The sequence below is a fragment of the Podarcis bocagei genome, assembly GCF_964188305.1.
Source record: "Podarcis bocagei genome assembly, chromosome: 4".
In the NCBI taxonomy this organism is placed as follows: domain Eukaryota; kingdom Metazoa; phylum Chordata; class Lepidosauria; order Squamata; family Lacertidae; genus Podarcis; species Podarcis bocagei.
This window is the reverse complement of record NC_138128.1, coordinates 8282788-8299448: the sequence shown is the minus strand read 5'-3', so window position 1 is coordinate 8299448 and position 16661 is coordinate 8282788. Positions and strand designations below refer to the sequence as shown.

Below are 16661 nucleotides of genomic sequence, written 5' to 3'. Positions count from 1 at the left end.
CGCCATGATGCTCTGCCTTTCCCCATCTCCTCCGGCACCTCAAGGAGTCCATGAATCCTCACCCTTCCACCCACAGCAAACCCCTTTCCCTGCTAACACTGCCCATGCTTAAAACGCATATTGAGAAATTCCAAACGCTGAATTAAGGATTCAAATTCATTCCTGGGGAAGTGAAGGTGAACCCGAGGCAAGAATTCCGTCACTGGACCACACTCTGCCACCAGATAAATGCATCCAGCTGTTAAACGCTCCCAACTCCCATCAGCCCAGGCAGCCTGACCAATGATTAGGAGTTGTAGCCCAACATTTTCGGGGAGGGGACACAGGTGTATTTTGTGCAGGCTCCCCAGGGCCTCAAGACTGCCTTTTGTCCCCTCTCTTCTCCCAAATCAAATTTCCTGCATTTTACAAAGCCCGCAAGGCAACAAACCCCGGAGAGCCTGCTTGCACACTTCACCCAAAGCTCACTCCATTTGCACTAGCCCATCACCAGTGTTTGAAACACCCTCTCCTCGCAATAACCTCTCCCCCCCCCTCCCCAGAGCAAATGTTTTCTGCTAAGGAAACTTCCCTGCCCCTTTTCCACAGGGTCAGGTTGGAGCAGGGGCACAGGAACTCTGGGTTCTCTCACTCTCCCGACAAGACCTGCCGAGGCGGGAGGCAGGGACGCGACAGCAGCCAACACGTCACCTTTTTTAAGCAATGTTCTTTTTTTTATTTCCAGTTTACGGTGAAAAGATGCTTTTTTGAACCTTCAATTAAATACTCCATAAAGAAAAAAAGAAAAAGAAAAGAAAAAAGTATTTACAAATTCATGTGACCGATAATTCCGAATCCTCGTTTCATTTTCGCTTTCGTTTTTTTGTTTTGTTTTCTTTCTCGCTCTCTCTCTCTCAATCACAAGAGCAGCTCCTTCTAACCATCCATCGCAGGCGAAGCAGGTTGCAAAACCGTGGCCTCAGTGTGGGCGTGGGGGGGGAGGGGACGTGGGAGGGCCCTCCCAAAGAAGGAATCCTCCCCCCACCTCAAAACTGAAGAGCTGCAAACACATCACCCACCCCCCATATTATTCCCTCTGCCAGCAACTCTCCAGCAGCTCCCAAGCAAGGCGGATGTTTGAAATGATTCCCCCCCCCTTTTATTTTAAAAAAGCAACAACATCCGTCAAGAGGCTTTTGTGTTAATTCCAGGCGGTGATCCGAGGGTGCGAGGGGGGGGCAGTGGGATGGGGGGGGCGGATGGGAACAGGAGGGCAAAGTTTGCGGACAGCAGAGTCCTATCCTCTCAAACCTCAAAAGATTTAATAAGTCTATATTTATATTTTATATATATATTTATATAATCTCTCTATATTTCAGCAATAACTGGGGAGGAGGAGGAGGAGGAGGAAGGGGAGATGGGGGAGAGCAGCAGAGACACCAGGCTCTCCCAACCCCCAACCCCTTTCCACAGACATGTGTTTCGGGTGCTTTGCACCTGCCAAAGATTCGAGGGGGGGCCCCCCGCTCATTAAAATCATCATCCAGGTGCGCCCCGGGGCAATTGGCCTCGGGAGCTGAGCGGAGCAGCAACACTTACCGCCTCCTTCAGCATCAATTTATTATCGTCAGACACAAACCAATACAGGCTGTTAAAACAGAAACAAAAGAACAAAAAAAATCCCAACCAAAAAAAAAATAATAATAAGGGGGGGAAAGAAGTCCTGTGTGGGAGGAAGGTACGGAGAGCGGCGCCCAGTTCCTGTGTATTCTTAACCCGCCACGCTGCCACCCCCACGGGAGTCCAAGGCTCTGAGGAGGGGTCAGAGCAGGCAGGCAGGCAGGCTCCGTCCGTCCATCCGCCCCACCTCCCACAACGTGGGTGCTCAGTTGTTGTCAGACTCGTCCTCCGCTTCGCGCAGCCAAGTGTAGAAGGCTGTAACGGACTTGAGCGCGACTCCCTTCCCTTGCTGTTCGGCCGGGTCTTTGCTTGACTCCCACTTGTAGAAGGCTTCCTCTTTAATCACGTCCTCATCGTACAAGGCATCAAAGAACATTCGGAGCAGATCTGGAAGCGGCAGGAGAGAGGGTGGGGGAAGGAGAGTCAAATAACGCAGGGGGGGAAATGCAGGTCGCCAGCCGACTCGACTCGCCCCTCTGGATGCTTGGAAGAAGGGTCATACGACCAACATCATATCATTGATTCCTCTCTACTCCTACGGGCAGGATCCATCCAGGAGGCACAAGAAAGCACTCTTCACCAGCCCCCCATCTCGCTGCTCCTCAAACTTCGGTCTCCAGTTGTTTTAGGACGACAAATTCCACTGCCAGTTCCCTAGCTAGCAGCGATAATGGCAATTTTAGTCCAAAAACAGCTGGAGACCCAAGTTTGAGAAACACTGCTGTAACTGGCTGAGCCCAAGTTCTGTTATCTATGATCAAGGGAACCAGAGAATTGTAGAGTAATCCAACCCCCTAAAATGCAGGAATCTTTTGCTCAATGTGGGGCTCGAACTCACAACCCTGAGATTGAGAGTCTCATGCTCTACCGACTGAGCTACCCCAGCTATAAAGCTCAGAGCATCTGTGTTACATGCAGGAGGTTCTGAGCTCTATCCCTGGCATCTCCCCGTGGAGCTGCAAGATGCTCCCAGTGGTGACAAGGCTGAGTTAGATGAGCCAGTGGTCTGACTCCGTGTAAGGCAGTGCCCTAGATGATGAAAGGAAGAACAATGCCTCTATCCACTGATAGCAGCCACTGGTAACAGATGATCCTCCATGAATCTGCCTGACACGCTTTTTAAATCAATCCAATAGAGAGGGAGTGAATGTCACAGTTTAACTATGCTGTGTGACAAACTACTTTGCCTATCCCAAATAGTCCCATGTTTATCTTTCTCGGATAACTGTGGATATTACACCATGTTGTCACCCCCCACCCCACCCCCTCTTATTTGCCATTTTTCTGAACTGAAAAGCCCCCAAATGTTACAATTTTTGCTCATGGGGGAGTTCCTTCAGCCATTTTGACTGCGCTTTCCCAGAACCTATTGCCTCTCTTGATTTTACAGCAGTGTTTCCCAAACATGGGTCTCCAGCTGTTTTCTGACTACAACTCCATAGCTAGCAGGACTAGTGGTCATGGAAGATGGGAAGTGCAGTCCAAAACAGCTGGAGACCCAAGTTTGGGAAACACTGATTTACAGGCAGGTCATCTCTATTGCGGCTTGGGCGTACAAGGCTAGGGGGTCGCCTTTCCAGGCAAAACACTCACTTGCTGGCTGGTCCAGCTTTACCACAAGGGCCTGTAAAGCATAGAGGGCCTGCAGCTCCTTATTCTCATCGCTCAGGTATTTCTGCAGCAGCTTGGCTCGGCTCTTGATCACGGGACTGTCCATCCGGTAAGGATTCTCGACTGCAGCGGAAGGAAGAGGAGAGGGGGGGGGAGGGAAGAAGGATGTTCAGAGTTAAGGATGTTGTGCAAAGACTCACTGCACCCCTAAAACAGCCAATAACAGCCTCCTGGTCCCCTGCCTGTTGCCTCATCCGAATCCTAGAGGGTAGTTTACTCCAAGGTGGAGTTGGCCTCTGCCACAGGTCCCATTCCTCAGAAGACATCCCAGTGGCGGCCACCAAGCTCCCCCAAATAAGGAAATGGAAGGAAGGAAGATTGAATACCTGCCCTTAATCCTAAAGCCTCAGGGTGGGTTACAACAAGGTAAATAAAACAGATTAAATCCCAAATAAACTAGACTGGGAGGGGAGGAGTCTATAAAAACAGACAAACCACCAGGCCTGAATGTAATAAACAATGCTCCTATTTATCCACTGTAATCAACTAATGAGAGCTAGAAAGCTGAACAACGCCCACCACGCATGGCCTGCTCCCTGTTTGACAGGTTGTTTTCACTTGGTTTTTGCGTTTCCACACAGGTGTCACAAACGAGTTCACAGAGAAGCCTTGCAATGTTGTGGGGCTGTTTTTTGGTTTGGCAGGTCACTTACAATGGTGGGCTAAAGGCATTTTTAGGCTCTGCTCTCATCTGAGACATCAGCCCCCAGACCCAGCTCACAGGAGAGACACCCACTTCCCACTAAACCGCCACACAAATACGCAGCCACCCACACCCCGGTCCCTGCCGTTCCAGGCTTGCACCAACGCTTACAGACAACAGCGGAATGGCATGCCGACGTCATCAGGGCTCTGACAAACATATTGGATGAGACTTGCTGCTCACTCAGGTTTGCCTGGTGGGAAAGAAGAGGCCATGAATCAGAGGTTGGAAGCGCTTGCAGTTGCCAACCTAAGTACAGTGGTACCTCGGGTTAAGCACTTAATTCATTCCGGAGGTCCATTCTTAACCTGAAGCACCACTTGAGCTAATGGGGCCTCCTGCTGCCGCCACGCCGCCGGAGCACAATTTCTGTTCTCATCCTGAAGAAAGTTCTTAACCCGAGGTACTATTTCTGGGTTAGCGGAGCCTGTAACCTGAAGCGTATGTAGCCCGAAGTGCCACTGTATCTGGGAATCCACTTAAAAAACATCCATACCAACCACACACGGGGCCTCAACTCCATCTGCAGATTTTCCCTCCTGACTGAAGCTGCTCCTTGTATGTGCCAGGAAGGGAGCCAACCCCACAGAGGCCTGACAGTTTAGCAATATACCCAGATTTCCCCAACCACCATCTAATCAATAAAGGGGGACGGGGAGGCAGCAATCCCATTCTCCGAGCAAACTCCTAGAGAAGAGGGACAAAGCTTCCTAAGAATATAAAACGGTGTGCTTCACGGAGCATCTGATGGCAGGCTCAGTTCAAAGAAGCTGCTGTCAAGTCCTAAGTGGAATGGACTTTTATGACTGTGGGGCACAACTCTCCAGACAAGTCAGGAGTAGCTTGGCAGCAAGACTCCCAATTCGGGAAGCTGCAACTTCCAGTGTGGTGGAGCGGCTAGTGTGACAGACTAAGGGGCTGAGAAACCAGGGTTCAAATCTCCACTTGGCCATGAAGCTCACTGGGGGGCCTGAGGCCAATCACTGCCTCTCAGCCTAACCCACCTCACAGGGTTGTTGTGGGGATTAAATGGGGGGGGGACCACCTTGAGCTCCTTGGGAGAAAAAAGCGGGATATAAAATGCAATAAAAGTGGGAGTGGGGGATCCACTCGGCAGGCCTCTTTTCTCCAGGGATTCCTATTAAGAACCTAAGAAGAGTCTGGCCCCTCTAGTCAAACATCCTTTCCTCAGCATAGCCAATCAGATGCCCATGGGAAGCCCAGAAGCAGGACCTGACAGCAACAGCACTCTCCCCAATAACTGACATGCAGAGGCATACTGCCTGCAACAGAAGAGGGAGACCACAGCCACTGTGGTTAGGAGACGCCAATAGCCTTGTGCACCATGGATTTGTCTGGGCCTTTTCCAAACCGCCCAAGTTGCTGAAAGAACTTGCCCCTCCAATTATCTCCTCCTCCTCCTCCTGGTACCTCCCAGCCCCACCTCCCATGCTCATCGGCACAGCAGCACTCGCCCTTCCCAACTCACCTCAATCCAGTCATATATTCTTTGGTTATTCGCATTTTCTTTCAATAATTTGTCTAGCTGCTTGCACAGCTCTTCCGACGTGAGCTCCTTGCGGCTGGGTGCGTCAGAGTTGTCACCCATTGTGTACTCCACTTTCTGAGCAGGAGGAGAGAAACGGGGAGGCGAGAGTCAGGGCCAGAGGCAATGGCAAAAGCAGGCATCCCGCTGCCTCTGCGGAGGATGCTTTGTGGGGCCAAGCCGAAGCCCCTTCCAGCTCCAGGAGCTGCCCCAACCTCCCCCACAAAGCTCATTGTGCTCACCTGCTCTGTGATGAACTTATTGACATCCTGGTCCTCGGGCAGGAATTCCTTCCAGCTAAGGCCACCTTCTCTCCACAGAGTCCCTGCCTTCTTGTGGCTCTACAGGGGAACAGGGACCACCTTAGGAACATTTCATCCAAGAGACTTGAAAGCCCGGCTTCACCACTATGTCTACCCTCAATAGGGAGCTATTATTGTTTATAAAATTTGTATACCGCCCTATACCTGCAGGTGCCTAGGTGGTCACAACGTAAAATCACAATATAAAAACACAAAACAAGAAGAACCCCTCCAGCTTGTGCTTGCCATACATGGGTTTTTTTAGATGCATAATTATAACAATACAAGCGCACGTCCAGGGGTGATATGAAGCTGCTCCGTTAGCAGCACCGAAGTGACCTCCCCAGGGCGCAAGACTGGACAGTGTGCATGGAGGTTCTGGCAAGACCCCCATTCTCAGCCTCAAGCAAAGAAGAAACCACTCATTAACACATCCCTTCCAAAAGGCTGATTCAGCAATTCAATAGACATGCCAATGAACAGGAAGGAACTAATTAAAGGGGTAGCAGTTACTTAAACAAGCAAAGCCAAAGGAGGGCTGGGTGCTGCTTTGTGGTGCCTCTCTCTAAAGTCATCCTGGATCTTTTTTTTTTACTTTGAAATGTTTGTTGATGTTGGAACTCTAATTGCAATTAACTACTTGATTCCCACAAACCTTTGAATTTGTATTTGTGTGTGTGTGTGATAGCAAACTACTCCTTGTGGGTGGCTATTTTTTGCACCTAAAAAATACATGATGTGCAAGTTTTCCTCTGGCCACATTTGGAAGTGAGTGTGAAGAGGAGAAGAAACAGAGGAGGCAAATTCCCTTAGCTCTGGCAGACCAGTCACCTGCTTTTTGCTTGGCTGAGAGGCAAAGTGTCTCCATCACTCAGACCCAGAGCAGAGAGACCCACAGAATTTCTGCATCTTTGCCTTCAAGGCAACAGGAGCCAATTGCTCCAGTCCACAGCTGAGCTCCCCTGATCATGGTGGGAGACGGAATTAGCTTGTTTTTCCGTAAACAAGCAGAACCAAACATGGAAAGGCACCAATAACATTTTATGGCTGCTCACCAATCACAACATGCACTCCCTGAGGGCCAACGGACAAGGTTAACCAGGGCATGAAGGAGAGCAACTTACCATCCCTTTGCAAAGCAGGCCCAGGATCTCCAGCAGCAGAGTCGTGGCCTTGCCAATAGGTACCAAAGGCTTGGCAATCTCCCTGAAAAGACCACAGGAAGGTCATTCACTGGTGGGGGGGGGGTAGAGGAAAAGAGAGGAAAGCCCATGGGGAGGGAAGGAAAGAGACTCCAGCTCACCTGAACAGCTCCTCCATGGGGATGCCACCTTCTCTCAGAATGGGAGTTATGATCTCCGCCAGGTACAGCCATATGTGCGGGATATCAATCTCCATGTCTTCACCAATCTCCAGGATCTCATGCAGCCTAGGGGTGGAAAAGGAAGGGAGGGGGCAGTCAGTGTGTGCAAAGGACCAAGACTTGATAGTGCAGCTGTCAGAGACCACCTTTGCGTTGTGCATGCCCGACCCCCCCCACACACACACACACAAAAATCATAGCGGGGCTCCATTACCCTTTGTAGTACTGTTCCTTGGAGAGGATGCCTCCTTTGACCAAGTGGTAGAGCAGCAGCCCCATGTGCTCGCGGGCAATCGTGCTCCGCTCCAGCGTGGACTCGATTCCGTTCCGCACAAAGATGTAGAGCTGGGAGGGGCAGTTCAGTTCCTGGACACACTGCTGAGCCTCCTGCAAGAAGCGGGCAGAGAAGGGGGAGAGCTTAGCGCAAACATCTCATAGCAAAGGCTGCACCTTGGGCTGGTGAGATCTGACCCAAGCCCACCCTGTTGCAGGGAGGAATCCAAGGACCTGTTAGAGAGTTTCGGCTCATGCAGTATCTCAGGGCAACACCCCAAAACGGGAGCCGCTCTCCTTAAGAAAATGTCATGCAGAATACTGCTCCTTTGATTTAAGCACGTGCTTATTGCAGTGATATATTATTACGCCCTTAGCTCTCCCTCTCCATCTGCCCTAATTTTACCCATGGGCTATGCTGGACTAGTAAAAAACCCTCAGCCTATGATAGCTCAGTGAGCTTCATGATAAGCAGCATTTCAACCCAAGCTTCCCTTGGTCCAAGACTGACCCCCTCCAACGAACCAATCCCTTAACTTGTGAATCTGAACAGGTCCTTCCAGGGGCCTCTCTGTTAACAGGAGGCATCAATGCAGCCTGTTAGGCCCTGTGGACGGTGCTCAGCACTCCCTTCTGCCATGGCTGTGCATCCATGTTGCCCTCCAAGCATCAATGAACCACTGGTAAGCTTCCAGGAGTTAATGGGGGGGGGGGCACAGCAGCAGTTTTGGAATTGAAAAGGCAAATGATTTGCCACCTGAAAGTTCTTTAATCTGCTATGCTTCCTATCTAAGAAAACTGGTCAATAGAAAAGACTCTTAGCAGCTGAGCAGGGATTCCAACCTGCTCTTCAGAATCCTCCCCCCCCCCCATCCTAGTGCCAAACCACAAACCCATATTTATCTACTGCCCTCTCATAAAATGTCAAGTATAATATCGATGTCCTGCATCCTATTCCGCAGTTTCCATTAAATGCCCTGCTCCTGCCACTTCTCTGCAGCACAAACCTTCATGTCGTTGATGTGCAGGTATTCCTCAGTGATGGCCTTGGCTTTCTTCTCCAGCTCCTCCTCGGACAAGGCAGGCTTGGCGGGGGGCTCGGGGGCCACTGGTTCACGCTTTGCTGCAAAGACGGAGGGAGCGAGAGGTCAGCACTGGTCCTGGACCAAATGGGAAAGCGGCGGGAGGGGGAGGCCACCGCCCACTAAACCCCGCACACCTTCCCGCCACTCACCAGGTTCCCTGCTCCGGTCCCGCTCCTCAGTCATGCTGGCCACTTTGCGCACTGTCTCGAGGACCCCTTGCCGCTCTCGTTCTCGCTCCCGGCTCCTGTCATCCATCTCCTTGCTGAAGCTACGCTTGGTGACAGGGGTCCTGTTCCGGTCCGACCGCTCCGGCCTCTCTGACCGCTCGAGGCGATCGCCCCTCTCTGGCCGCTCACGCTCCAAGCGGTCCCCTCGTTCACCGCCCTTTTCTGAGCGGTCGCGGCTACTGCTGCTTCTGCAAGGAGACCACGCAAGAGTTCAGGTGAAACTGCACTGAATGCCAGACAAACACTTGCCGGGCGGCTGGGGTCTCACTCAGGACCAGCACAGAAGGAAAAACAGAAAGATGGGAAGGGAAGAAAAGGGCAAAGTTCTGTAATACCCTCCCTCAACCTGGTGCCCTCCTGATGGAGTGGATTAAAAGTTCAAACTAGCACAGCTGGAAGGCAGCAGGTTAGGGAAGGCTGCCCTATGCTGACTATTCGTCTAATCCAGCCTGGTTCTGCCTACTCAAGAGGTCTTAGGTAGAAGCTCTTGACAGGCCTATGATTCTCTGGAAACCAAGCCTGATGAGGAATGGATGAAGGAGCTGGCCATGCTTAGCTTGGAAAAGAGAGGACTGGGAGGAGATACGTTATCAGGTAGCTCAAGGGCTGTCACATGGAAGAGGGAACAAGCTTGTTTTCTCTTGCTCCGGAGGGTAGGACTTGCACCAATGGTTTCAAGTTACAAGAAAGGAGATTCCGAGTAAACATCAGGAGGAAGTTTCTGACAGTAAGAGCTGTTGAACTCTTACTGGACTCCATTGGGAGGCTGTGGATCTCCTTCCTTGGGAGGTTTTTAAGCAGAGGTTGGATGGCCGTTTGTCATGACTGCTTTAGTTGAGATTTCTGCCTTGCAGGGGGTTGGATTAAATGACTCTTGGGGTTCCTCCCAACTCTATGATTCTTTAACTGGAGATGGGCAGAGTTGAGCCTGTGACCCTCTGTTTGGAGAGCACTCTAGCAGATTTATGGTCCTTCCCATAATGCAATCAATGTGTCCCAAGACTACAAAGGAAGGATGGGGAGTCTGTGGCCCTTCAGGCATTGTTGGGCTACAACTCCCATCATCCCTGACCACTGGCACTGCTGGCGGCAGAGGGTGATGAGGCAAGTGGCAGAGAGGCTGGAAGGTTGCAGGAAGAAACCTCCACATCAATTTCTATCTTGCTTCCCTGCATTCTCCCCGGATGCTCAAGTGTCCCATGTAGTTCCAAATTACATAAAATGGGGAGGCAGGAGGGAAAGTCAGAATAAAGTACATGTATCAAACTACGCAAACTTATTAGAATACTTGTATTCAAGTTGCAAGATGGGGATTTATTCCCCCACTCTGATCTACAGTGGTACCTCAGGTTAAGTACTTAATTCATTCTGGAGGTCCGTTCTTAACCTGAAACTGTTCTTAATCTGAAGCACCACTTTAGCTAATGGGGCCTCCTGCCGTGCCGCCGCTGCAAGATTTCTGTTCTCATCCTGAAGCAAAGTTCTTAACCCGAGGTACTATTTCTTGGTTAGCAGAGTCTGTAACCCGAAGCGTCTGTAACCTGAAGTGTATGTAACCCAAGGTACCACTGTATCTGTTTTTGGTATTCCTACCCAACATCTGCAGCCAGCCATGCCCTATTCGCACGTGAGGAGGTTTAGGAGCTCATGCGTTGGCAAAAGCCAAATACTTTCCTCCCCTTGAGCAAATGCAAAATCCAAAAATGCACCTAAGGTGCTTGGAACAGCAGGATGGACCTGGCAGGCCTGAGGAGCAAGGGGGGGGATCTAAGTATGAGTGGGAATGAGACGGACCTTTGCACCACACGCCGCACATCCTGGCTCTCTGCAGAAGCAGACTGCTGTAAGGCTGAGAAGCGATTCAAGGTACTTGTGGCTGGCCGGTTGGAGTCAGGCGCTGGGCAAAGAAAGGACAGGTAAGACAGCGGGTTAGAGGACCAGGGAGCTGCAAAAGAACCACCCACTTTGCAAACCCTTCGTTGCGCCAGCTGCACTTACCTGGTTCGGCAGGCTTGGCACCCGAACCACCACTGCTGCCCTTCCCCCAGCTCAGACGCCCGCCGGGTGCAAAAAGCTGGTTGTTGGAGTCGATTGAACCTGGCTGGGAGGTGGCAAGGAGAGAGGAGGAGGCAATTCATTCACCATCAGAGGCAGCCAAAGAAGCACCCAACCCATCTACTTAACAATGACAGAATGCTTTCTGAATTGCCCAACCCCTACTAGATGTCTGCCCCCATATGTATTCCTCCTTCCCTATCCCTCCATGTCAACAATAGCGCCATCAACCACCCCAGAAGTCATAAAAAAACCTCAATTTTGCAGGGATAAACAAGGTCCTTCCATACAAAGTTAGTTAGTACAGGCTTGTAAATCAGCTCACAAATGCCACTAGCCTGATGCGGGGCTGGTAGGAGAGGTACAGGATTCCACCCCACATTTGGTAACGTTTGCTTTCTATGCCAGATATAGTGCACAAACAATCTGCTGCTCCTCAGCCAGCCAGTCCACCCACTCATGTGTGCAATTCTATGTGCTTGCCTGCATTCAATCCTTTGTTGCCCAGAGCTTAAATACAGTCTTCCCCCAACCTGGTGCCCTACAGATATTTTAGACTACAATTCCCATCAGCCCTAGAGAGGGACACAGATCAAGCAAATGAATTGAGCTGACACAGGCAGGTAGCCTTATCCTAAGTGGGTTTTTAAAATTCTCTCGTCTTTCGCAACCAATAGAAACTGTCGCTTTAAATTGAAAAAGGCCACAATTCCCTAATGCACAAAAAACAAGCACCCTCCCCTACCCCAAAAAACCCACTCCAGCCCAGCAGCTTACCTTGGTGATTTTTGTTAACCTACTGGTGTCAATCGGCCTGTTGCCCTTGCTGATGGGGACGGTGTTCCAGCCGTCATCCGAAACTTGGCTGCCCCGCCCACCTGCAGAGACAGCCGAGTCAAGGACTATCATTTGTAACAGCCTATCCGTGGCAAACTAGCTGTGAATGCGTACACGTGTCTACTGTTCCTATTGGAACAAGAGAGCCTATCAAAGGCCAGAAAGGTGTGGCAGCTTGGGGCTGGCTAAGAAAAGAAAAAAAGACTGGCAGGATCAGCCCAAAAGCCTATTCAGTTCAACAAGGACTGTTACACCGAGGATGGAACAAGCTTTTTTCTCTCCTGCTCTGGAGGGTAGGACTCAAACTAATGGCTTCCAGTTGCAAGAAAGGAGATTCCGACTAAACACCAGCAAGAACTTTCTGACAGCAAGAGCTGCTTGACAGTGGAATGGTTTCCCTTGAGAGGTGGAGGGCAGAGGATGGATGGGCAACTGTCACGGATGCTGTAGTTGAGATTCCTGCATTGCAGGGGGGTTGGACTAGATCAGTGTTCCCCAACCTTTTTTGGGCAAAGGCACACTTGTTTGATGAAAAAAATCTCGAGGCACACCACCATTACAGCCCCGTGACGTCAGCGCGCAGCGTCACGCCGGGAGGGACGCACGAAAGTGTAAGTTTCAATTTTTTTCCCTCCCCCTTGCCGGGGAACCTCCAAGCTTTAGGGGTGGGGGGGGGGAGGAGGCAGCAAAGCGAGGCAGGAAGGAGAGCGCGGCTTGGCTGGGTGAGCTTTGGCAGGGGCAGGGAATGAGAGCCGCGAGGCGGGCGCTGCGGACGGAGGCGCTGCCCGCCGAGCTCGCAGGCAGGCAGACGGCGAGAGCCCCGCGCTGGGCGGCCTCTCCTCGCCGCCGCCGCCCCGCCTCTCGCCGCCCGACTCGCCCGCCTCCCTCCAGGCAACATCTCGCGGCACACTAGTGTGCCGCGGAACAGTGGTTGGGAAACACTGGACTAGATGACCTTTGGGTTCCCTTCAAAACTCCATGATTCTATGATGTTCAGTAGCATATTGCTTCTAAACTGGGAAGCTCTGTTTAACCACCACCATGGATCCGAAGTCCATAAATTTTGTTATTTCATCTTTTTGTACACTGCTCTGACTTTTCTTTTTCCAATCAAGTGGTGTATAAATTTTATAAAAATGAATAAAATTAATAATTTCGCCTAATTTTTAAGGACGAGCTACGCCAGGAGTACATCTTTGGGTGGCACCCGGCTGCTTCACGCACATAGACACACAATTAACTTGGAGCGTCCCAAAGCTGCTCTCTCTTCCAGGGGCATTAAAAGCGGGTGGCCTCCACAAGGCAGCAATGGATCCAGAAACTGAGAAGGCGACCAACCCACACACCTGCGGACGATGGGCCTGGAGGCCCTCTCCTCTTATCTGATCCCTTGGACATCAGCTGCTGAACTTTGATGTGTTCACGGTGCTCCTCCATCTCAGCTTCTTTGTGGATCTGGTCAATGGTCTTGGGGCCCTGGTCCCCTCTCCTTGGCACCCAACTGTTCTGCAAGAGGCAAAGAGGAAAGCAAGGGGAGAGGTTACAGCACCCAGAACGCTTGGCATGTGAAGGCAAGGGAGGAGCGAGAGACAGTCAGCACCAGCTTCTCTGTTGGTCTAGCCAGGACCAGCCTCTGGGCTCAGGTTCCCTTCCAGAGCTGACAGCACCAGCGGCCAGTCCACCTGGTCGCTGTTCTTGCAACTGACCTCTAAACATACACCCTTTGTCCTTCCCTCCAACATCTCTTAATCTGGCCAGATGCAGGTGTTGTTAAAGACCACAGCCTCCATCATCTCCAGCCAGCGGGAGTGATGGCACTTGGCAGTCCCAGCAACATTGTAAGAAGACAAGAAGCTGCCTTTTACAAAGTCAGACCATCAAGCTCCGGGGGCCTTCTGGCAGTTCCCTCCCTGTGAGAAGTGAGGTTACAGGGAACCAGGCAGAGGGCTTTCTTGGTAGTGGCGCGCGCCCTGTGGAATGCCCTCTCACCAGATGTCAAGGGGATAAACAACTACACAAATTTTAGAAGACATCTGAAAGCAGTGCTGTATCAGGAAGTTTTTAATGTTTGAGGCTTTATTTTAATGTTTTGTTGGGAGATGGCTGGGACAACCAAGTCAGATGGGCAGTGGCATAATGATGATGATGATGATTGATGATGATGCAGCAGCTCAGGGTTGTCTACACAGACTTGCAGATGCTCCTCATGGTTTCAGGCAGGGAATCTTTCCCAGTTCTACTTGGGGATGCCAGCAATTGACCTTGGGACCTTCTGCTTTCAAAGCACATTGCTCTACCAACTAAGTGATAGCACCACCCCAAACATCTGGGGAAGGCTGCCCTGTTTCTCATGTGTTATGTCTCTGAAGATCTATGCCTGACAAGGGCAGCTCTATTTCAAACCTCTGGAAAGAGCACTTGTCCAGTAATTGCAGTAAGAGAGAATGGAACGGAAGCGAGTCCTGAGCTATCCAGGCATCAAAGCATTGTTTGGCAGGAGGCCCATGCAAGGGGAATGCTCAGCAGCCCAACATGCAAGGGGGGCTTTTCGTGTGACCCCTTCCAAGCAGGCAGCCCTTCCCCTTGCAACAGTTGAGAGCCCCTGCAGCACTTCCAATAGCCTGTCCCCTCACCCCTACAGCTTCTGTAATTCACATGCTGGAAGCAAAGCAGCCATTTGTGTGTGACACTTGGAACTGCAATCTTAAGGCCACTGGGTGTGAGTCAGGATTAGAGAATCTGTGACCCTCCAGGCATTGTTGGATTCCCAACTCCCCAGCCAGCATAGTCAATGGCCAGGTATAATGGGAGTCCAACAATGCCTGAACACAGGTGAGCAGCTCCTGGGCAGCACCTTCTCCTGGGGTGCAATTGAGCACATAGCACCCTTTGGTGTAGAAAAGGGCCAGCGCTGGAAACCTCCCTTCACCAAACGCAGCTGCTTGCAGTATTGTCAGCCCATTGCCTAAGCCGCACAAGCAAAGGGCTGCAGGCTGCAACAGTGTCTAAGGGGCTGGGGGAGAGAGAAGTGTGCGTTGGCTCGTGCTGCCATCGTTCCCACTCAGGTTGCCCTGGGATGGAAAGGCGGGTCTTGCACCTTACCCGGAGTCAGGCCGGCCTATCCCAGGAAGGGGGCAGGGCTCTCATCTAGCCCGGAGGGGGCCATAAGGGAGCAACAGTCTGCACCTTACCCGTCTGAGGTCAATCACATCCTGCAGCATGAAGCGGATACGTGAGGACGTTTTCTTCTCCTTGATTATCTTCTCCATCTGGTTGAAGTACTGATCCATCCGAGGCTGGGTGGGGAAGAGGAGAAAAGGAGAGAAGTGACGACGAACGAACAGAGACAGCAATGTGCCTACGTGCTGCGGGAGGGATGGGAGCAACCAAGGCAAGATGTTCTCCTTGAGGGCTTCCAACTCATGGTGGATGGTGAGGTTCAAGAAAGGAAACAAGCAGCCACTGTACAAGTTCCCTGTTGAAGCCAGGGCTGGGGTAGCCGGTTCCTTGGATGTTTGTGGGCTGGGGAGAAGAGACATATTTTCCTCAGCCCAGCTGTCTGGCCTCTGTCTGTCTGGGAAATATCTAGTCCTGGGCACAGCTCTCTCCACTCTGCAAAGTAGCTTGGCTGGGGGAGGCTGCTCCCTCGAAACTCTCCAATAGGCATCACAAGTAGCTACAGAAAAAAGTAAGCTTGTATAGTTGGGCAATGGGTGCACATTTATTCCTGAGCAAGAGGCAAACTGACGGGGGGACCGACTGTCAAGCGGCATGCAGCCATCTCCCAGCTCTGCTGCTAAAGCCTCTCTGCCAATTCCTGCCTTTCCCCCTCTCCCATGTCAGATTATGAGCACCAAATTTCACCTTCCCGGAAAATGCAAGGAAAGCCTGCCAGGTTAAGCAGTGGTGCCATGCCAGGGACTGGGAACCTGCAACCCTCCAAATATGATTGGGGCTCCAACTCCCATCAGCTCCAGCTAAGTTGGCCAATGCTGGGGAATGATGGGAGATGTATGTAGTTCAATGACAACAGGAGGATCCCCCAGACTAGAGCTATACTTTGCATTTCCAATCTGGCACCAAAGCATGGAGGGCAGAGCTGTAAAGCCAGCATCTCAACAGGAGAAGGCCAGGGGAGAAGCAGCAGCAGAGAAACTGCCCTGCTGATGCCCAACATGAAGCGAAAGGGCAGTGCAATCTGGGATGTGTATTCTCGTGTGCTATGAAAAGCTGCATTTCTGAACACTGGGCAAGTCCATACCTTGGCCTTTTCAAAGTCCAGGTCCTTGCCAATGGTGGTGAGCAGCCGGCATAAGCACTCGAGCGATTCCTCGTCGTGGTTCTTGAGCAGCTTCACCACACAGTCATGCATGATGGCTTCGGTCAACATCTTCAGCTTAAAGAGCTCCCCGATGAACTTGATGTTGCCCAGGGAGCGCCGACGGGCCTTGTCCCGGGCGTCATCCAGCTCCTCCTTCAGACGAGCTCTCTCCTCGGGCTGCGGACGGAACAGGGGTAGAGGTCAGGGGGATCCGAGAGCTGAACTTGATTACCTCTATCTCTGTATTTGTGCATACGTATTTCACAGTTGTTACTTCCATAAATCACTGGAACCCAGGGGTAGGGAACCTTTTTCTCATACACACACCCTGCCCAAGTTTCAAGCTCAACTCACACCAGCTGTGTCATCCATCTCCTTTTGCTTCTTCTCAAAAATCTCGTCGTCGTCCTTGTCTTTCTCAAACTCTTTCTGGCACCGGTTCAGGAGTACCTTGCGGAAGTTGACCATCACGGTCGGCTTGTCAGTAGTGGGGACTTTCAGCTAGAGCAGGGACAGACACAAGTCACAATGGGAAGCGGTTTCAGACAGTTTCCAACTGGCCCTCTACTGCCAGCAGAGTGGGCTGGAAGCCCCAGTTCTGATCTCCCCCACCTCAACC

General features: G+C 51.4%; 1 protein-coding gene across 21 annotated transcripts in view; it reads right to left on the bottom strand.

Moving 5' to 3' along the window:
* Positions 1-691: 691 nt before the first annotated feature.
* Positions 692-16661, bottom strand: part of EIF4G1 (eukaryotic translation initiation factor 4 gamma 1) — a 79260-nt gene continuing 63290 nt past the window's right edge. For all 21 annotated transcript variants that reach the window (XM_081189895.1, XM_081189899.1, XM_081189900.1 and 18 more), the window contains 17 exons: positions 16397-16543; positions 15983-16219; positions 14913-15017; positions 13068-13227; positions 11662-11762; positions 10828-10930; positions 10624-10726; positions 8752-9017; positions 8525-8640; positions 7459-7631; positions 7185-7310; positions 7006-7087; positions 5822-5920; positions 5523-5657; positions 4145-4226; positions 3253-3393; positions 692-2046 (listed from right to left, as the gene is read on the bottom strand). In XM_081189895.1, the coding sequence (XP_081046021.1) occupies positions 1865-2046; positions 3253-3393; positions 4145-4226; positions 5523-5657; positions 5822-5920; positions 7006-7087; positions 7185-7310; positions 7459-7631; positions 8525-8640; positions 8752-9017; positions 10624-10726; positions 10828-10930; positions 11662-11762; positions 13068-13227; positions 14913-15017; positions 15983-16219; positions 16397-16543 (2358 nt within the window). In that variant the 3' untranslated portion in view covers positions 692-1864. The remainder of the gene's footprint in view (positions 2047-3252; positions 3394-4144; positions 4227-5522; positions 5658-5821; positions 5921-7005; positions 7088-7184; positions 7311-7458; positions 7632-8524; positions 8641-8751; positions 9018-10623; positions 10727-10827; positions 10931-11661; positions 11763-13067; positions 13228-14912; positions 15018-15982; positions 16220-16396; positions 16544-16661) is intronic.